Genomic DNA, 22,520 nt, shown 5'->3' on the forward strand with positions numbered 1-22,520 from the left:
TGCACCTGTTCAGCTTGCCTGTGTTTGGACTGAAGCCTAGAATCTAACATGTTTTTGTTCCACTGTGCCGGTTAGACGGTGGCACGGTGTGATGTGGATTTCTGTGTTTTAATATTTCAAGAGGTGCTTTACTGTTTCTAAGAACCAAACTGCAGGATTAGCCCTGTTGTGTAACAATGATGCAAAACCTTTAATTAGATTCTATTTTGTGTGACTCCTCTACAGTAACGCAGGTACTCAGTCCACTTGCAGTCCCCGTGAATGTTTACATCTCAATTTTATACAGAGGGTGACATGCATGACTGCATCACATCAAAAAGATTAATCAGTTATTATAGATGCCACATGGGGCCTTTGAGCAAGGCTCTTCAGTGTCAAACAGCAGGAAACTGTGGTTTCAAGAGAGCACTCAGTAAAATGTGTGTTTGTTAGCTGTCGACAGATGAGAGATGAAAATTACCATTGCTGTTTGCACATTCACATATAAGTCGACTGTGCTAACACACACACATTGAGATTGAGGCTGCCTGACGGTGTGTGTGTGTGTGATTTTGAGACATTGAGTGACTAGTTATTGGTTTGGGTAAAAGCACTTGTCTGTCAACTCAGTGTCGCTGTGCGTCAGTTCTGCAGCGCTCAGGAGCTGGAGGTCAGTTACTGCAGTCTATACATCTGTAATGGCACAAAGCGAGTTACAATGGTTGACTGTGTGTGTGTTTGCAGCCACAGACCCAGACTATTGTTTGACAAGCAAGAGTCCTCTCTCTCTCCCTCTCTCTCTCCCTCTCCTCTGTCTGTCTATTCGAAGAGCTCTTAGAAGATGCTCTTTGTGTTCTGCAGCTAAAATCTGCCTGCAGAGCTCGTTACATCATCGGCTGCAACGTTATTACATCACACACACTTTACTGCCATATCATCTTATTCTACAGCTGCAGTATGGATCACAGGGCAGAGATATAATTCATAGAAACACAGCCATGAGCAGAAAGGTCACAGGGAGAAAGCACAAGTGGTCTCTCAGTTTTGCGCTCACAAACTCATTCGTGTTGCACTAGATTGGTGGGTTGTGTTGACGTTTCAAGGTCGGAAGTCAAGATTGAGCTTTGACATCAGGAGCATTTTGGATCTAGTCACCAGTCGCTTTGTGCTACACAGAAATTACTCAAAATGATCTGGTGAAGCTTGCACCAGCATTGCTCTTCTAAGATCAGCTGAAACAATAATTTTATTCAGTAGGTGCAGGTGTAAATAATAAGGTGTAAATAATGACGTGTATATGCCTCAATTGTGTAATACAAAGCATGTTTATATTGTAATAATGCCACTTTCTTTCTTGTATGCTTTTATTAATCTATAAATGCTTTAGGTCGTATCTATAGTCCTATTGAATGCAACTTGATACTATGGATTCTCTCTTGCTCTATTATTTGCTGACACATCTTGGATTATGTGTTCTTGAGATCATGCTGTTAAACTTGAATGTTGACCTCTGGCCGATCAGCTTTCAAAGTTAAACTTCTAGAGATACAACTCCCAAGTAGTAGTCAGATCAGGTTTGGTGAAATTCATTTTTTGCTGAGTCATTTTGTACACACACACACACACACACAAAGGCGTGAAAACATTACCTCGGTTGCATGGCTGGGTAGCGATGGCTGCTTTGGTTGCAGAGTCCGTACAGTATATCATCCACGTGGCTCGCTGTCATGTCCACTCTGGAACACGTGTAATATTTCCTACTGTCTGCAGTGAGCACAGCCCAAATCTTTTTTCCAGTTGCACTGCAGGTGCAGATGCAGCGACACACCCACTCAGGTGTTTATAGATCCAGTGGCTCATTAACCCTCTGCTCGCGTTGAGGTCACAATGATTATAGTGTAATTTGTCCCTCCTCAAATGACACAACAAAGCCAGCAGCCTAATGATTCTGAAAATCAAAAGCTCCACAGCACTTGATGAACTCTTGTCCTCTCTGCTCTCAGCTCGCTGCATATTTTTTGAGGCACAGTGAAAACCCACCATGATGCTTATTTTATGTTTTAATTCTCTCTGAGGGAAGCGTCTCTGTTACTGTGGCTTCGGTCGAGGGGATTGTTGGATTCAGTGGAAACAAAGAACGTCTTCCACAAACCGTCTGGACTCGCTGTGTTGCAATTGTGGTTGTGGTTAGATGAACAGCCTGGCTTCCTCTCATAAGACTTTAGACTTTCACTGGACGGACACTTATGGTTGAACTGTTCAGCCTTTAACGTTTAAAGTATTTCTGACTGGGTTTATCTGTACGTTGGGGGATAATTATTCTGATAATTATTCTGAAGAGGAAGATGATAGTTGGTTTTCTGACCTCCGCCCAAGAGCTGCACAGAGAAGGTTAACCATTCGAATCCCTTTCTGCCGGATGTAATTCATTACGGTTCCTGAGAATACAGTTTGTGTGTCTCAGAGGCAACTGGTGAATGTGTGACTGAATGTTTGGAGAAACTTGTATATTTCACCTTGCAGCTTCCAGTTAACCAGTGTTCAGGATTAGGGACGTGTGCAATTAAATGTTGCTCATAAGTCTGCACCAGAAATACCAGTCAGTTAAACTAGTTAACCTGAAGCGCGCGCGCGCACACACACACACACACACACACACACACACACACACACACACACACACACACACACACACACACACACACACACACACACACACACACACACACTGCTGTTGATACTTTGAATCTCAAATGTGATTATTTCTCTCTCTCTCTCTCTCTCTCCCTCTCCCTCTCCCTCTCTCTGTTTCACAAACGTCCAGTTCCTGCCCTAATTTGGCCGTTAGGAAGAAACATCAGTCTGCTACACGGCCCAACCAGAGGTGAGTCCTGCGTGTGTGTTTGATTTCACTGTATGCTTACTAGTTCCAAACCATACCACTTTGGCTGTTTTTGTTTGTGCAACATACAACACACCTCCTTGTTCCGTTGCTGAGAGGGTGTCAGCTGCACACACACCCACACACACACACACACACTCACACACACCCTGCTCAGACAGCAGCACTTCATGTGTGCTGTTAAGTGCTGTGTTCATCATGTCTGGAAGCGACAGACAGAAGACAGGAAAATGTAGAAAATAACTTCACTTCCCCTCTGAGACAAGCACAAGAGTTAAATGCAGGCCTGTTTTAGTGCATGTGCGCGTGCGTGTGTGTGTGACTGTGTGTGTGTGACTGTGTGTGTGACTGTGTGTGCGTGTGCGACTGTGCCAGTCTGCAGCATCATGTTTGTTTCAGTTCATCTGTGGTTGGTGGTTTCAGTACCATCTCAGTTTGTCCATGTTCCTACTACTTCCTACTTTAAATAACTTAAACAAAAACATATTGAATTCTGTTTTAATTTGTATATTTTTACTGAAACTCAAATGTAAAACATAATTATAGAGATTTTTTTTGTCTAGTTTCAGCTTTTTAAATATTGAAAGAGCATTTTTACATTTGAACTTCACAGCAGCATGGACCATATTGTCTTCATCTTCCACTCGCCTGCTTTTCCTCTTATCTGGCCTATTTTTGGTTTCTTGGCCAAGTGCATGAGTCCTTAAATAGCTTTATTAACTAATGAACTTTACTGTGTGTGCGCGTTCGTATGTGTTTGTGTGTTGCTAAACGATGGAGCCCTGATTAGGTCAAGTATAGGTTTGTTTGGTGTCACTTGAGACTCTGAAGGGAATACACGATGGAAAACATGAGCTGCACCTCCCCCCACCCCAATTTACACACACACGCGCACTCTCGGAATCCCCCTGACACCTTCGACCCTCCATCGCTGATTGCAAGGCGTCATATTTCCTGTAGGCATGCACACGCACACACTTAGTAAAACACACTCACGTGCCCCCTCGGTCCGGCTCAGAGATGTAACCTGCACCCATCATGAAATATAGAGCACCCAGAGAGAGGGGGAACAGCTTGTGTTACACATCACGAGTTACCAGACTCATAAAGAAGGTCTCCTCCTGTGCTCATGTTTTCATCTGACATCCCAGAGAGACGCTACACTGTCGTTAGTTTGAATTTGAAACAAAACGGATAGAAAAACAGTTTTAAAAGTATTTATTATTGCTCCATCCCAAGCCAACTTAGTAGCCAACTCTACAGTATTGCTCCAAGCCCATTTAAACTGGTCTCACAGCCACTCTCTGCTTTTTCAGCCCAATTTTAACAGCTTGGTTTAGATGTGTTGTGCATTAATGCGCAACATTTTTGGTCTACAAGAGAATTTTCCCTTATCTGTTTCGTTGTGTCTGTGGTAGTTTTAGTTGTGGCAGCACTGAAGGTCACCCACCGATTGCTGGCTGATAGCAGATAGTGGAACATTTCACAGCCGACATATGAACACCAGATGAATCCTCCTCCCCATTACGGTCTCAAATCTAACGTGACTCATTTCAACGTTTATCCGGTGTATATAACCTCTGCTGTTGCTGCAGTGGATTAAGGAACCAGAGAACGTGTTCAGTTGCATTTCACATTTCACAAGTGCTGTCCTGACTGACTTAAATGTGTTTCTCCTTCTCGTTCATGACCTTTCAGAAATAATAGAGTGAATCCAGCCTTTTGTTTGGAAAATACATTTGATTAAAGTACCTTTGAACCTTGAGTGGTAATGGAAGTTGATGCTAGGGACACAAAGTCATCTGTGTTGTTGTGGTTTGATAATATCTTATCAGACAGGAACACAGTGAATCACCTTATTCTTAATCTGAATCCTCCCCAGTCCTTTATCAGACCCATGAAGTGTTGCCTTTAATCATTAGTCAAAATGTTTTAAAAGAGCTTATTTTCTTACTATACTGCACTAGCACACACACACACACACACACACTACACAACTTAATCTTGTTCGGCCACTGACCTTCATCCACATTAACATTTATACAGTAGCCGCAACAGACAAATGGCTAATTACGCTAAAATATTTCCTGCGTGCACAAAGATGACACATAAAGCATGTACACGCACCACACCCACTTGCTCTCATACACACACATACACACACCCACACACACATTCGATCACAATCACAAAAAGGGTCCTCATATAAACTGTGGCCTACATAATACATGCTGTCTTACTTGACCGCTCTCTCTCTTTCTCTGTAAATGGGTCAGCTCATTGGTCAGAGGGACTTGGCAAACATTCGAGCTGCAGATCGTGAGTGTGTTTGTGAATCAGTGTGTGTGTTAAATTCTTTGCAAGCTTTGTAATGGCTACATTTAGTGAAATAATAATTTTTGTTGTTGCTGCTACTGGAGTTGGAGATAAAACTGAAATGAAGAAATGTCGATGAATTCTGCTTAATTTGGAGAATCTATAAGTATAGTGTGTGTGCTTTGTCTGGGCTACGATCCCTAAATACCCTCTAGCAAACCTCAGTGTATTTTGGGAACACTGCGAGTGTGTGGTTTTGTGTTGGAAAACAACTCCCTGACTCCGACTCAGTTATTTTTTTCCAGTATAAATAATAACCCAGCAGTTTACAGTTAATCGTGCGTGTGTGTGGTCGTATTAGGCAATAATATGCGTCTGTGTGTGTGTCTGATAATGTGTGTGAATCACAGTTGGCCTCCCTGAGGATTGATGGAGGGATTTTGAGGCTTTGAACAGGGAGGACCTGCCCGTCTCTCTTATCACAGTCTATGAATAGAGGCTGGATTTGTGAAAGTCTCAAGAGTTAAACCCAGAAAGAGGCTACTGTCTGTGGTGCGACTCCACTAATGATGCAGCGAAGCTCTCTGGGGTTTGTGTGTCTGGATGATTGTCTGGTCGTGCTTACCATTGTTTTGTTGTTCTGCAGTGAATCTGTCATTTGTTCAGAGCAGGGTGTTTAGCAGTCGTTGCTCAAGAGCAGTTGGACAACAGACCATTGTCTTTGTGTACTTCAGTGACCGGATGTCATAAATTGTAGAAATGCTTCTGAGGATAGTTTAACTGCTGCGGCTGTGAAAAGAAACTTCTCAGGCCGAATGTTTATTTTACGCTCAGTCATAAAAAACATCATGTACTAATTATTACAGCTACAGATCAAACCAGAAGACAAAAACAAGACAAGTGTAGTAATCTTAACATGATTGAATATTGTGAATAGTAATTTGTTACGTTCCTTAACTTTGTGAGATTGGGTGATTTTCTGATTATAATTCATGGTTTGAGTGTGTACAATAAAATAGTCTTAATGCTAATGATCGATGGGTTTTTGAATTTGTCACCGAGCTATTTGAAAATGTTACCTTGGGCAATGTGACTTAACTGAATTTCGTGTTTTTATAGAGTAAACAATTTATCATCAAAATAATTTGCTTGAATAAGACATTGAAGCAACATCTGAATAAAATCCAGGTTCTGTATTGTAACATTGATAAATGTCTTGTTTCAGCTGTTCGCCAAAGAGGTTAGGTTTTTGTCTGTTTGTGTTCAGTCAGCAGGATTACATAAAAATTACTTCACCAATTTCCGTGATACTTTGGGGTGTGGCATGATCCCGTTAAAGTTTTGGAGCGGCTCCATATGAACGGGTGGATCCAGGAATTTGTTTTAATTTCTTTGAAAGGGCAAGATGGGGCGTTAGCTTGGGCAGGGCGACGCGTTCTCCTAGCGCCCTTCTTAGTTATTGATACTTTAAGTTGAATCAAACTGGGAAGTGTTTATAGACACAATAGGAATATCTGTTTCTCCGTAAACCAGAAAATAAGCTTGTTTAGACTTATTTGGTGTTTTATATTCTTGGAATACAAGCTGCTTCCCTCATGAGAACATTAGAGTGCAAGTGTCATTCCTGTGAAATAAACATTTTAAATCCAAGCCAAGTTTGTGTTTGAGCTGTGAAAACAATGTGCAAGACAGGCCGGCCTCTGTGTGAATGAGAAATAAGCTTGTCTTTTCACCTTTTCACCCTCCAGTGTTTGCTCTTAACATAAAGCCCCTCTCCTCTATCTTGATCTCTCCATTATTCTATTCTTCCACCGCCTCTATCACTTAAGTTTTAGTATGAAGCCTTTTATTTACACTGTAAACCCATTTACTTGTTTAACCGCCACACATATAAAAATAACTAACTAGCAAAGTCTTGACTCTCCCACTCTCTCTCTTTTTCTCCCTCCTTTTCTCCATCTCTCAGACTTCAAGCGTGTTTTCTTTGCATGATTATAGATAACAGCAACATGCAAGTACACAGTGAGGTAAATGTGAAGAATGGTGTGGTTCAGCAGTGGAAGATGGAGGGGAGGAGTCACGATTGTAATTGTAGACGACGGCGAGCAAAAGACTTTCTTCCTGTTTCTAAAAATGTCTCTTGCCTTCCGATGCAAAAGTGCAGACGCACACGCATGCACGAACGGCAAACTGACATTTATCTGGAGAAATTCTCTGTATTATATGGTGCTGAATCCATAGTAAATGTAAATGTAAATGCAACTCAATCAGTTGTAAAGGTGTTACAGTTTGGGCATTTGTGTTTGTGTGCGGGTATGTGTGTGTGTGTGTGTGTGTGTGTGTGTTTGTTTATACTACTAGCAGACTACTGTGCGTCCCGCAGGGGTAGAGTTAAAACGTTTGTCTTCTTCCTGCTTTTGAACTTCACATTCTCGGACTTCTACACGTTCTCTCGTGCATTTGCAGGTCACATGGACGTGGCACCACTTTGCATATCTTTATCTATGAGATGTCACATAATAACACTGAGGGCTCTTCTGAGTGATTTATAGAAAAGTATTTTCAACAAGTTATGTTCCTAACTGGAAATGTCAGATTCAGGTGCCAGCGTAAACAGGCCTTCACATACAAAGCAGCATGTCTTCGCTCTGCCATGTGCTATTCTAAGTCAATGACATAAAATCTTGAGTGGAAAGTGAATTTGAATTTATGAAAAGCTGAATGGAAAATAGTTCTTTAAAATGCTCCCAAAAAAAGGAAAACATATATTTATTTGGAATATCTTATGAGTCATTTTTCCTGGAGCTGAACGGATGCTGCTCTCTGAGTCAACCTGGCCTGCAGCCACTGTCCTCCATTACTCTGTCCACCTGCTCCCAATTCATCCCTTCTGCACACAAGCAGGACAACACTGAGTTCACATAACAGAGAAATATGAAAGAGATGCTAAGAGACAGAGGAGGAAGGAAAAGAAGCAGAGGCAGCACAAGTGTAAAACATGGAGACTGTGGTTAGCCACTCTCCTTCCCTCTTAAACAGCTTATCAACCACTTCTCCTCGTCTTCTTCTTCAACCCGAACCAACAAGTTTCTACTTCTAATGTCAAATTGTATTTTAAATAACTCAATGAATGAACAAAATCTGTCTCTGTTGCCTGGTCAAGGACAACATATCGCCCTTTAGTAATTCTCAGTGTCCAGTAACAGCAACAGTGACACTCAACCACAACGGACAGGCTCACATCACCTCCATCCCCAGAAGATCCTGTTTCGAAGACGACTCAGTGTAACGACACACCGACTGTAACACTGACACACTACAGACTTCGTGCACTCAGTGGATACAGACATGGTTGCATGGTGTCTCTGTCACGTGAATATCAAATAAAAGTGATCATTGCATGTTAACCTTTTAGTGTAAATGGAGGTTTACAATAGAGAAGACCTGACGAGTTGAATGCACAAATGAGAGCATGTTTTTAGAAGAGAGAGCTTATTTCCTCACCTTATGTTTTAACCCCTTTCCACGTGTTTGTTGCTCGGTTGATTGGTTGGTTTGTAACAAACTAAACAGATTTCCTAAACTTGGTGGAAGGGTGGGACATGGATCAAGAAGGGATCCATTAAATGTTGGTGGTAATCTGTGTAGCAGCTCATGGATTTTAATCGAAAACGAAGCCCGTTTAGCGACCTGATATCAATGAGCGGGTGCAGTTTGGTGCACAATGTTGGGTCTTGGCGAGGTATGCAATCTACTGAGTTCCATTCTAGTTGAATCATAGCAATGTTCATCATCTGGTAGAAACAGGTCTGAACTTGTGATGTGATGTGTTTTTACCAAGTTCAGCTTGCAGGCAAAAGTGACGCCAAAATTCCTGCAGCGCCTGGTTACAGATATATATTGATTTATTAGATCCTGACACACACGCTTAAGTTTTTGTCTCTGATTAATAGCTATCACTAAGAAGGCTCAGTTTAACCTGTGAAGTTCTGGAAAATCTTTGACCTTGAATTCAGTAGTTTCTTTTTCAGTTTGTCATGTTTCTGCTTCACATCTTTCATTTATCACACGTCTTCATTAACACACAACCTTTTAAATCAGTGTTTCTCTTAAGCAGTTGCTAATGATCATTTCCCAGCACAAGTATCCAGGTTATAAAGTGAGTCATCATTCATCTGATACACCTCACATCAATAGCCTGCACATGCTCTTGCACGTTTTAATAATCCTGCACTTGTTTTAGAAACAGACGCGAGTCTTTCAGGAGCGACACTAAGGAGGTGTTATTAGTTTTATGTTGTCACCAATGACTGGACTGTTGTGTCTGTGTGAGTCGCGTGATGAGTCAGTGGGAACATCCAGCTCGAGCCCCACCAATCAGAGAAGTAACAATTAGTCTGTGGTTCATAGAGAGGCTGTGTGTGTTGTGAGACGGGAGACTGGGTGGTAAAGTGACTGGCTTTTTTTAGGAGTGCGGGGGGGGGTGTCTGTGTGTTATGTCTAAGGAAAAGACTGAGTGGACGCCTTCACTCTCATCATAATAAAAGTGTTTTAGTGTTTCTTCCTGTTCGTTTTTCCTTAGTCAGTCGTCAGGACACACCTGCCTACCAGGTATATAGATGTAAGTCCTCCTCGCTCTCGCCTCATTACTCAGTCACTGACACTGCTCTCTCTCCCTCCCTCCCTCCCTCCCTCCCTCCCTCCCTCTCTCTCCCTCTCCCTCTCGCTGTGTGATTCCTGTTCTCAGTCTAAGATGCCCTAGGCCGGGAGAAGGAAATGTAAATGGCTTCCAAAGTAAAAGATGCTGTGGTGTGGTACCAGAAAAAGGTAAGATGCTGCTCATTTCCTTTAATTTGCTCTTTTCCTTTTGCCTTTGTTGCAGCTCTTTGGGAAAAAAATATACCCTTTTAAAATATTAAGGGATTGTATAAGATTAAAAAGCTGTATATATATTTTTTTTTTGCATTACATCTAGTCTTTGGGATATCAACTGTTTGTGTAGACAGTCTTGAATCACATTGGATGGTTTTTGGCCATTAAAATCAGTGTCTTGTTGCTGTGTGTTTACACATATAAGGACGTGCAGATGCATGAACATAAGAAATATCTAGAGATGAGTAACTCCTCAGACACCTCCTAGATTCTCCAGAATGTCTTTGACAGAAACGGAATAAGATTAAAAAGAAAAACATTTCTCTACCAGTATATTAATAAAGAATAACAAAGCAAAATTAAAAATTCTATTTATGAGGTTTTTCTGATCTCAGGTTGTTAAGTATCATTAATGCTGTAAAATGGATCTTTTACATCCTGAAATTTGCAATTACTGTCTCTGCATAATCGAGTATGTATTAATTGTTGGATGTATTGGTTCTAGCTCTGTGTCCCACTGAGGAAATCATAACTGACACATTTGTTTATTTTTCATTTTCCATTACAAAACCATTGGTTTAGACTCTTTATTGATCCTCCAGTGTTTTAGAAATGGACTCTTTTAGCAGCGGCTGACTGGTGTTGTGTGTCTTCTTGTTCCATAGTATCAGATATCAGATCCTCTGCTGGACTTCTGCACTGCCTCCCCCCTTGTTGCTCTCAGCTTACACTCTGTCTCCGTCTCTCTGTGTGTCCTCACGAACCTGTCTCTCTGTCGTTACGGCCCCGTCTGCCTCCTCTCTGACTCGGCCTGTTATTTCCTCTGCAGTCTCCATGTATCTGTGTTTCATCCATCACTTTGGTCTTCTGCCGGCACCAGGCAGATGGAGACAACGACATAAGCTTTCACTGGAATCAAATATGACTCACAAGAAGTTAATTAACGGTTTCGACTAAGCACTGCAATCTTTTCTTGAGTTTCTTTATTGTGGTTTGGAATTTCATCTTAATTTTGGTTGATTACATTTTAAGGGCGTTAAGTCGTCAATTATGTGCTTTGAAATCTGCAGCTTCTTGAGTTCATTGTGTGAAAGTGGATCAGGAGCTTGTCTGGGCAGAGGCACATCAGTGAAGTGAACTGCTGAGTCATGACTGAATAAATCCTTCCGGGAGAAGATTCCACACGTCTGTCTGCCCCTGAGGGCTTCTTTCTTTCTGACGTCTCTAAACGTATTAAGACTTATTCCTCTGACTGCCTGACTGTAAATTGTATTGAAGATCACATTTGTGGATTTTCTGCGTCACAACCAAGGCTTTGTTGTCTCATCGCTTTGAGTCATCAGGACGAGGAGATTTCGTCTATCTCCCACAGTCCCACTATCTCTGTCGTGCAGGGATCCATGTTTCCCAGCAGATTGTCGAGGCTCAGACGGTGACACCGGCTTCATGTTATATGATGTTTTGATCGGCCCCGGCTTTGCTAAAAATACCAGCGCGAGAGAGGTACTTTGAGGTTTGGCATTAAGCAAACACCTGCCACATAAAGAAGCCCTGCCCTTAAGAGAGTATATAAGCGTGCATGTGTGACAGGCCTCACGTGGTGGAAAAACACTTGTTGCCTTATGTGAGTTGTATCGTGGATGATGTCATTGTGAGGAGGTCAGAGGATTAGTCTCCTTCATTATATAAATAGTTTTGATTTTGGATGCTGAAGTTTTGAGATAACCTCTGACCTTTCTGTTGCCACCCCAGTACAACCAGCTGGTCAAGTGCAATTTTGTTTATGGTGTGAGGATTGCCAAGAATAACAGGATACTATTTCTAAGTGTCATATACTGTGAACAGCCCACACAGAAGTTAATTAATCTCCAATGTAATAATAATTATTATTATTATAAGCACTTTTTGAAAGACTGATTCACAAAGTCACTCACAGAGAACACTGAGGTAACCATTCCAGTTACTTCAGTGTTCTCTGTGTCTTTCAAAAAGTGCTTATAATAACTTGTTTTTGACTGTTTCCAGGCTAACGACTTCCTGTGGAGATAAATCCGCCTCATTGTGATCACTGTGTCATGAAACCATAATCTGCTAAGCTGGAATGTAGCTGATATGGGTTTAAAAGTTAAACTAATAATAATCAGCTTATAGGTTGTTTCAGCTGCGACCTATTTTAAGACAAGAGTGACAGAGTTCATATATACGAGGGGCGAGATCTGAGGATGTTAATGACTTTACAGAAGTCTGTGTATGTGACTTGTTTGAGGTCGTGGCTATATTCAGAGTTGAGAACACAACACATAAATTACCAGAGATTATACAGAGCCCCTTTATCATAGTCTGACATCTCTTTGTTCCAGCTCCTGGAGTTTCGGGGAAAGACACCACTTGGTTTCATGTCGGCTTCTGTCGGATGCTGGAATCTTGTTGCTGCTTGTTGATGTTAAAGATTTCTTTTTTCGCGAAGCTTGCTCACTTAGTTTCCTTTCAGCATGCAGATCTTTTCCTTATCAGTTGTTCCATTTGATTTGCATCCATTTGCATTCCTCTCTTTCCTCCAAGTCACCAGTGATATCGCTAGGATTCACTTTGAGGAAAGCATCCCTCTCCCTCTCCAGGGACTTGGATTTGAAGACATGCTGGTCGGTTGTTTCCCTCCCTTTATAAGGAGCCGTCTCCCTCTCAGCTGACTGCAGCTGCCTGCATGAGTCCATTCCTTTCTGCAGCGTGACGTTAAGCTCCTCAGTTAGATTTTGCAGGTGCTTCTCCTCCGTCTTCTTTGCCATGTTCTTTTCAGATGTACATGGAAGTCTCACTTAAGGCTCTTAGAGTTATTTCTTAAGACCTTGTTCTGTCTGTCAACAGCTTTGGGTTTAGCTTTAATTCTGTGCAGATGCAGAATCTGTTTGAGCTGAAATTTAAGTTTTTCTCATGCACATCATCATTTCAAGCTCCATTCTGGTGTGTGGCACTGCAACATAAATCAGTTAATCGACTACAGCCCGAAGAAATGTATTAATGATCAGATGTTGTGTAGAACGTGATGATCTGAAGCTGAATCAGTTGATTAGGTAATCTGCAACTGTCCTATGTAATTATTTTATTAGTTATAGTTATGCTGCTTTTCCTTCATGTTTAACAGAAGATCTATAGGTGTTTAACTCATGGCATATTTCAGATTCGGCTCATGAATTTTAAACATTAATATATTTCATATACAACATAATCGATTGATTAATTGAATCACAATTGCTACCCTAAACTGATCTTCACAGTTTTTCCACTGAACCTCACTTAAACTGTGTGGGGGAGAAAATCTCACCCTGCCTTGGTAAATGTTGTGTATGTGTCTGTGGCTACTGAAAGGAGTTACACACACACACACACACACACACACACACACACTGTCTCTTTCTTTCTCTCTATCTTTCAGACACACACACACCTGTTTGAGCTGAGAATAGAGCTAACACATACTCTACAGAAACACCTCTGTTGCCAGGGTTCCTTGAAAACATAGCAGAGGGGTTAATCCTCATGCCACAACCAGCTGTCTGACCTGAATTCCTTTTATTTGATCTTTCGCTCGTGCATTTTCTCTATTATTTCTTTATTATTTGCGTTGGGGGTGTTTGCATAGACATCCACACTGTCTGAAGTTACTGTTGAAATTTTGAATTTCATGTGAAAGACAATGTCTCAAAATAAAGTTTCAGGCTCTTGAGGATTTTGATTGGCAGTGAAAATGAAAGATTCTTTAAAATCCTTTGTTGAAATATGACAGATTTGGAGTGAAACTTTCTAATTTGATTTATTCGTTGATTCAGTCCTTGTCTCATTTTAAAAATATTTTTTAAAATCACTATGAAACTGAAGGCAGCCTTTTTCGCACACACGTCTTTGTGTTTCCACTGGTGGTTTATCATTGTGTCAAAACTGGCCACACCTAGACAAACATATTTGAAAAGGTGTTTCTCACAAACAAGGGGTGGGGGAAACCGAGCGGAGAGCACTGTGGTTGATGAACTGGTTGGCAGAAAGAAAAGTCAACTCATTAGGAAACATCGTGGGTCCAACCGTTTTGCAGTCTAAAAACCTAAACTCTGAGCTTAAAGACGACAAGCACAACACATGGAGCTGACTCAACTATTTGGGATATTTCTCTATGAATGACTCCTTTCAAATTTCACATAGTCGTTTGATCCACTGTTATCAGAGCAGCTTTAAAGTCCCCTAAGTCTTATTTAATGCAGAGTAAATGGTTTGTACTGGAAAAGGCAACACACTCCCTCAGTCTCTTTGATCCAGATGCTACTTGAGCCTCAGCTGATCTATAACAACATCAGTGAGCAGTGAGGACTCCTCTCAGCTGATATGTGTTAATGTGTTAAACCCCTTCTATGTCTATGTGCTGCAGACACCAGCTCAAACCTGCACCCCCGTCTCTCTGTAAACAAGTGTCTGTCTGTGTTCATGTGAAGGACCCCCCCACTGCAGAGGCTCTTCTTATATAACCCTGCTATGTCGCCATAATCCTGCTCTCCCTCGCTCTGCCAGGATCGTCCCTCCATCCGTCGCCATGGTGACCCTGAGCACTGCCGCAGCGGCACACTTGGCTTCGTCACCGTCTTCCCTTCTGTTGCACACTCGGCCCTTAATTTGCTTCTCAAATCGCTGAGGTCCGTCTGTGATCTTTCTCTGTGAAATCGGATTCACGTGTCATTTGATCAGGACCAAGAGTATTTAACCTCTTGGCAGCTGCTGAGTTCATCTTTTATTTAGAACAGGAAAATGATGTGTGAGAGGCAGGAGGAAAACGTGAAGTTTGTGTTTGTTGCCTAAGAATTAACTTATTTTGAGAAGTGTTGCAAGGATGAGTGTGTGTGTGTGTGTGTGTGTGTGTGTGTGTGTGTGTGTGTGTGTGTGTGTGTGTGTGTGTGTGTGTGTGTGTGTGTGTGTGTGTGTGTGTGTGTGTGTGTGTGTGTGTGTGTGTGTGTGTGTGTGTGTGTGTGTGTGTGTGTGTGTGTGTGTGTGTGTGTGTGTGAAGATAAGAGGATTTACAGTGCTGTTAATTCCACGCTGTCCGATCTCAGTGACCTCACTACTCCATGATGTAACAAGGTGTGTGTGTGTGTGTTGGTTATTACTCCTCTTTCCATGCCCACCTTCCTCCTAATCTTCACCCTCTCCTCCTCATCCTCTTTTATCTCTTTGCTCTTAGCTTGGTCATGTTGGCCTCTGGCTGTCCTCTGCTAGTACTCAGAATCCTCTCCAACCTGTGTGTGTGGGCATACAGGCGTGTGTTAGTGTGTTTGTGTGTCTGCGTTTGTTTTTAATAGGTTGAGTGATGTGGAAAATTAACTGTCAGCCCAAATGTCACACAGTAAGTCAGTCACACGTCAGATTTAATGTTCCCCAGTGCTCTGAATAGGACAGTTGTTCCTTAGGATCCACTTTTGACTCCTAACATGATTATAATGTGAACTTTATTTAGCTAAATACATAGAAGAGTATTCTACATTACCTCAATGCAGCGTGTGAGGTCAGCAGTGATACTGCTTTGCTTTAATTTATTAAAACAGTTATGAACTGGTATTTCTAGATTTAAAAGCATGCAATTTGGATAAGTATGAATTAAGTATCCTGCAAACCTTAGAGTGTCAGCCTTAACGAGTTGAATTGCATTGGCTTCAGGCTCCAGTTCAAAAAAGATTTAGAAATGAAAGCAAAGCATTGTAAAAGTACAAATGTGTGTGACGCACTTCCCTTACTGGTATCTGGTTGTTGACTCTGGGATGTCAGAGTGTGTGTTTGCGTGTACACAAGTACAGATATTATTAGTTTGAGCTCAGGATCATTACATAGAGACACTTTGTTCTGAAGACTGATCGGACATTCAGATAAAAACATGCCTGCTTTGTTCATGTGATTCATTTTGTGACAGTGGGGAAAACAAGAAATAACCGTGTGTCCGGGACAGTGCAACACAAACTGTGGGTTTGGACAGAAAAGTGTGACATGAACTGCTCCTCTCCAGCCTCCACTCATCTTCCTCCCCTCCCCTCTCTCCTCATGCTGTTCTTACCTTATCTTTGACCTTTCTCTCTCTCTCTCTCTCTCCATCTTTAATGAAGTCTCATTAAAGATGCAGACTTTCCACTGGCCCGCTCATACAGCGACCCAGACTCGATGCCTAAGAGACACACACTCACTTGCATGAATACACTGATCTGCTGAGGTCACGTCATCAGCCGATCCACTTTGTCTGAAACACTCTCACTTTATGAAAAAGCAACTAAAACTTTACGTTCAACACCCAGAATCCTTTTCTTCTTCATGTCCAACGGTCGGAGCCGAGGTTTATCTGAAAAATGTTTGGTTTAAAAAAGCAGATGAAAGTGTGTGTGTGTGTGTGTGTGTTCCACTTACACACACTTTCTCCTCCTGCTGCATGCTTCTCTCACGATGTGTGTGACACTGATCAATTCCGGCTTCCGGACATGTTCATCTTGTTAGAGAGAGCTTTGTTTTGAAAAGAGACCGAGGTCAAGAGTGACTAAGAGAGAAGAAGACTCGTAAATACAATGTGCTGTTTGTTATACGACAGCGTGATCCACTCAGCAGCTCCTCATAGGTTCACAGAGACCTTGTGTTAAAACCCTTTTATTAAGTATCAACAATATTCCTAATACTTCCTTGTTAATAACATACGCTGTGCTGATTGGGCCATTATCTACCAGTTTGAGTCTGTGCTAACAACGCTGATAAATAATTCAAGTAAGAAGAATGTAGTGTTCTGATGACTTGTGTACTTTTTTAACAGGAGGAGTAGTTTGTAGATCTACTTATCTACTTTTCTTTTTTTTTTTATTGCTCCTTCACATGAGAAACTGAGCTCTGTTTACTGCGTCACTGCTCAGGGATGTGAACGTTTTTTGGGGAAACTTCAGTTTGCTGTGCGTCTGCAAAACACGTGTTGTGGTTAAGTTCATTAATTTGTCTTCCTCTTATCAAAAATATGAGCTGACATGTGCACAAGATGTCGTATATTAACTGAACCCTCTGGTCTGCTCTGTTTGCTGAAGCTCTTCTCTCTGTAGTTATAATTCGTATTTCTTTTTTCAGATTGGCGCCTATGACCAACAGATTTGGGAGAAATCGGTGGAACAAAGAGAAATAAAGGTAGGTTTGTTTCCATCCTTTGTTTTCTCCATGTTTCTCTCTCTCTCTCTCTCTCTGTTTTTCATTTCCCTGTTTGACTTTTCTTCCTACTTATTCAACATGTCTTGTCTTTCTTTGTCTTACTTTCCTCTATCGTCCTGTCTCTTCCTCCTTTTTATCTGTTGCCATTGACTTTCATCACACCGCCAGTTCTATTCCAGTGTTTTCTTTATTTATTTTTTAACTCTTTCCTCTCTGCCTGCCTGGCTGGGTGTCACCTCCCCGTCTCTCTTCTCTTCACCTCCACCTCATCCCTTCTTCCTCCCCTCCTTCCCCTCTGCAGTTTATATCTCTGGTGAGTATTCAGCGGGAGGAGGTCTTCGCTCCTGTCGCCCCGCAGTGCACGTCTGCTCACCCATGCTGTAGATCACTAGACTGTGGTTGATTTGATCGCACAGTTCAGTTGCTATGTCGAGTCCTGTGTGTGTGTGTGTGTTAACTTCACTCCGCGTTCACACTGTAGCTGTGTTTTCTAGAAGTGTTTAGTGCCAACACCGAAACGACAAAATTATCCAAATAAATGCAGCAGAACTAGAGATGCATCTTTTCACTTAAATATAAACATAATCCTGCCACCTACATTATCCACATGACAATCAGACCAAGGAAAGTATGGATTTAATAAAGCAGTGTCTTTTGTAGCCTTGAGCTGCTCGGCACAATCGGACAAGGAAAGGGCCAGAGAGATTCTGTTAAACTCGACATCACTGGAGGTTGTCGATCAGATTTCAACTCACCACATAATTTAACACCTTTAACATAACATCCCATTACTTTGTTGAATGCTGATACGTAAACTGACTTTGTGAATTAGAGTTCCTCTGCAAAATATTCAGCCAGGCCTTTAAAATCCACACACTTAATTTAACAAGAGGAGTCAGGATCCTGGTCCTGTGAGATCCATGTGGTCGATACTAACTGGACCATTTGTGGTTGACCTTTTTTTGCACTGCTTCATAATTTTACTTTGTGGCCTCATTTACAAGGTTAATGGGACACTTTTCTTTTTGTGTCTGTGTGTGTGTTTATATGCCTCGAAGCGATTCCCTACTAGTCCTTAGTCGTGGTAATTAAAGCCTCTTCACCTTCGACCCTTTAAGAGGACATCCTCATCGCTCCCTTCTAAAAAAACATTGGGGAGCTTCTCTTACATCCAGGGTTTATGAGGTGATGCTGCAAAAGCTCATGAAGCTTCAGATAGTATCTTCAGGGCAGGATGTACTTTTAAAGTTACTTATTTAAAGCTACTCATACTGGCAGGAGATATAAAACTGAGTTTACATCTATGTATGTTGCTTTGGCAACAAGAGGTTTCTACTCCGCTTCTACCTCCGTCTGTTCCTCGTACCTCACCTCTTGTCCTGTAAACAGAGCTGAGAGACTCTCTCTTTAATGAGCTCAAAGTCCACACACACTCTCACTCCCTCACACACACACTTTCCCTCAACTCCCATCATCCTTTTCCAAAATAGGGTCACAGCTTTTGTCCCCAGTTGGACAACCTGTTCCATTTATCTGGTTCTCTCTATCTCTCTCTCTCTCTGTCGCTCTCTTCACATCTATGAAGTGTTAATTATCCTGTTTATGGGCTCATAAAAACAGAAAAAGATCTCAGGAGTAAGAGGTGGTGTTTACTGTTCTTCTTTGTAGATTCGTACATCTGCAAATGAACTCTGCTCATAGTCTGTGTAAGTTTAATTGGTATATAATAACAGGGTTGTTTACAGTGAAGTTATTTACAGTGAACTTGTGAATATACTCAATAGGAGACCAATAGGATTTTGAGTTTTCCCCCCTCTGATCTGACTTTGCAAAAACAAATAAGACACCTTTATTCCATCGTGTGACTAAAACTCTGAGTCCTGTTTCTCCAGAAAACTTCACACTTGGGTTCATTGTCAATCTCGCTTTTTTAAATTACCACAAATAACCCAAATTTACAAAATCAACAATATATATAACTCTGCAGAGGAAAACCAGTCTCCATCTGCTGCTGCAATTAGAAAACTACAGCATATTCGTCTAGGTTTAGTTTAAAATACATTAATGTGCTATTTCAGTTGTTCAAGTGAAGACAAATATCACTGAAAATAATCCCGACAGCACCTTTTTTTTGAAGAAAATATAAAGCAGAAAATAAAACAAACCTTATATCTTGGAATCTGTCTTTGGAATTCATACAGGTTGTCGTTCGATACGGTAACGTAGTGTGTAACTGCAGGAAAAACTAGTTTATACAGATACCATGATGGATTGAACCGAGATAAGAGAAAAGGAGAAACAGACTTTATTGCTGTTGTAAAACTACTGCCAGGAGGAAGCTATCGATCGTCTCACACACTAACTCACGCACAAGCACACACAGAGCGTATCAGCTCATGTAGTTCACAGATAAAAGCCTCCATCCAGCCTCAGTATAAGACCATTGAGTGATAAGAGAGAACTTGACTGGTCTGAATGTAAACATTAGCATGAGGACGTCTCATTCAAGTGTGTTTCATCTGCACTTTATTCAACATGACTCACACACACTTAAAATGTGAGCTTTCAAAGCTTTGACATTTTTTGTTATGATTGTTCGTCTCTGATTCAGGTTTTGTAACGTTTGCGTATCCACTCTCTGGAATGACTGTTAAAACTGCATTGGGCTTTAGAGTATTAAAAAAAAAAATGTTTTCATCTTGAGAGATCAATGTAGAAAAAGAACAAAGTAAAGGTGAAAATATGACCGGCCACATATTTTATAGATCAAAGTGGTTGAAAACACACACACACACACACACTAATGAAACCATGTTTGTTTATATTATCTTACACAGAGGCTCTCATACAAACCCTACACATTTAATTTCCAGCATTTATAATCAATGGTAACATTTTAGTCCAGTTCGTCATCAAAGCTGACTGAGCAGTTTCTCTCCTCGCACACACTCCGATATAGCGACTGCGTCAGAGGAGGAAGTGCACGGAAGCCACAGGAAGTGAACGTGCCACAGGGGAGCTATAACCCTGAACCTCTCTGGGATGAAGGACAATGTGAATTCATCCACACACGTAAACTAGCGAAAGAAGTCAAACATTCAGACGGAATCAGTCCGTCACAGTGAAGAACTCGGGCGAAAACATAGAGAATGATCTGTTAGTAAATCTGCTGTTTAATAGCGAGTAGAGCCAGTAGCTGTGTGAGTGCACGGTGTGTCTCCTCAAACACTTGATGAATGTGTGTGTGTTCTTACAAAGTGCACAAGAAGCCTGCTGCAGTAGAATTACTGTAGACGTGTGTGGGCTTGTTTTATTTCCTTGTGGAGACTTGATGTTTAAGATGGCGAGAAGAGAGAAGTGTATGTGTGTGCTTGTGTGTTTAAAAGAGAGAGAGAGAGATAATCATTTTATTTTGTCTGTCATTAACTCTGACTCTCTGTCTCCCCCTTCAGGGCTTGAGGAACAAGCCAAAGAAGACGGGACATGTCAAACCAGATCTTATCGACGTGGACTTGGTCAGAGGTGAGAAAAGTGTTTCTGTGTGTGTCTGTGTGTCAGTATCTATCAGGATAATCACAGCCCCGCTGAAACTAAAATCATCTCACAACATCACATTAACGTAACGCACATGATCCTGAGATGCCGGTGTTGCCGTGCCAACCTCCTGTCCCTCTTCATCTCTGCCTCCGCCGTCCTCATCCCTCTATCTCAGCTCTCATCTCTTCGTCTCTCAGTCTCATATTCATCACACGTTCAATTATTCATCGGATCAGTCAAATTCCTCCTCATTGTTATTTCATTGCACAGGAAGAGAGAGATAATCAACAAAGAAACGAAGGAAGAGAGTAGATGAGACGGATATGGATGATGGATGTGGAGAAAGATCCAGAGATTAAAAAAGACAAAAGGGTTAGACAAGGAATCAGAGAAGGAGGAAGTAAAAGATGAAAAGAAAACGCACGGCTCCGATTTGACTCCAGGATGAATTACTTGATGAGTTTTCTTCTCACCACAGAGTCGTTGACCTTAATTACCCCTTCTCATTAAACTGAGTGTGTGTTTTAATCTCTTCCTCCCCAGGGTCGGCGTTTGCCAAGGCCAAACCCGAGAGCCCGTGGACGTCGCTGACCAGGAAAGGCCTCGTCCGGGTCGTCTTCTTCCCGTTCTTTTACCGCTGGTGGATCCAGGTCACGTCCAGAGCCATTTATCTTTTACTGTTGGCTCTTTATTTACTGCAACGTAAGTCTGTTAAGAGAAGACAATGTCTGTTTCTTATTTTCACACAAAAAACAAATATTGCAGTGGTCCCTATCTCACAAAGTTATAAAAGAGAATACAAATTCAGCGTCTGTAGCTTTTTCCCACTCCCATCCCACTACCATGTTTCCTGGAAATATATTTAGTAGTTTTTGAGTACAAATCTGTGTACACACAACAACAGGGACGCCTTTGTTTACTTGCTGTTGATAAAGTTGTAACAACACGTGTCTCTCTCCGACAGTGGCAGCAGCAGCCCTGTATGTGTCCATCCCTCAGCCTCATGGGATACCGACCACCGAGGTGTTCGGAGCCATCTGGCTCATGCTGCTGCTCGGCACCGTCCACTGTCAGATCGTCTCCACCAGGACACCGAAGCCCGCCTCCAGCAGTGGGGGGAAGAGACGCAGGTACGCACGGGGGGAGGAAAAGAGGTAATACTGATGAGGAAAGGAAGTTAGAGGATAGACAGAAATGATACAGAGGAGGGGAGGTCAAGCAAATGAGGATTTAAAGCGAGGGAGAGAGAGAGGGAGGGAAGCTTCAGGTGAAACCAAGAAGATGACAATATAGAGAGAGGTAGTAATGGATGAGTCATGTAGGATACAGAGGACACTGCACACAGAGAGAAGGGAGACACAAGAAGAGACAGAGCAAGGGGGGGGTGAAGATAATACAGCATGAGACAGAGAGTGGAGGAGGAAAGGTGTGGAAACAGTGTTTTGTTGTCTTTGTCGTTTGCTATTTGCCGACTCCTCCGTCAGCTTCTCCCACTCAAAATCTAAATGAGTTTATCACGGAGAAGGTTTCAGTCAAATCAACGACTTCATTTATAATCCAGCATCAATTTCATTCCCACATCTGATCTGATTCAAACGCAAAGCAGCAAATGGGACGAGACATTTGACCGACAGCTGAAACTTCTCCCTGATAAAGAACAAAGTGATTCACCGTGTGAAAGTAGAAAGTAGTTTGTTTTTACTTTGTGTGT

At 41.8% G+C, this 22,520-nt stretch overlaps 1 protein-coding gene across 2 annotated transcripts in view; it reads left to right on the forward strand.

The window, feature by feature from the left end:
- Positions 1 to 22,520, forward strand: part of LOC133005356 (protein PHTF2-like) — a 32,498-nt gene that overhangs the window by 1,806 nt on the left and 8,172 nt on the right. For both annotated transcript variants that reach the window (XM_061075016.1, XM_061075025.1), the window contains exons 2-7: positions 2,804 to 2,863; positions 9,945 to 10,024; positions 17,195 to 17,251; positions 20,725 to 20,794; positions 21,353 to 21,511; positions 21,774 to 21,939. In XM_061075016.1, the coding sequence (XP_060930999.1) occupies positions 9,980 to 10,024; positions 17,195 to 17,251; positions 20,725 to 20,794; positions 21,353 to 21,511; positions 21,774 to 21,939 (497 nt within the window). In that variant the 5' untranslated portion in view covers positions 2,804 to 2,863; positions 9,945 to 9,979. The remainder of the gene's footprint in view (positions 1 to 2,803; positions 2,864 to 9,944; positions 10,025 to 17,194; positions 17,252 to 20,724; positions 20,795 to 21,352; positions 21,512 to 21,773; positions 21,940 to 22,520) is intronic.

Source organism: Limanda limanda, chromosome 1 (assembly GCF_963576545.1).
Source record: "Limanda limanda chromosome 1, fLimLim1.1, whole genome shotgun sequence".
NCBI classification, from domain to species: Eukaryota; Metazoa; Chordata; class Actinopteri; order Pleuronectiformes; family Pleuronectidae; genus Limanda; species Limanda limanda.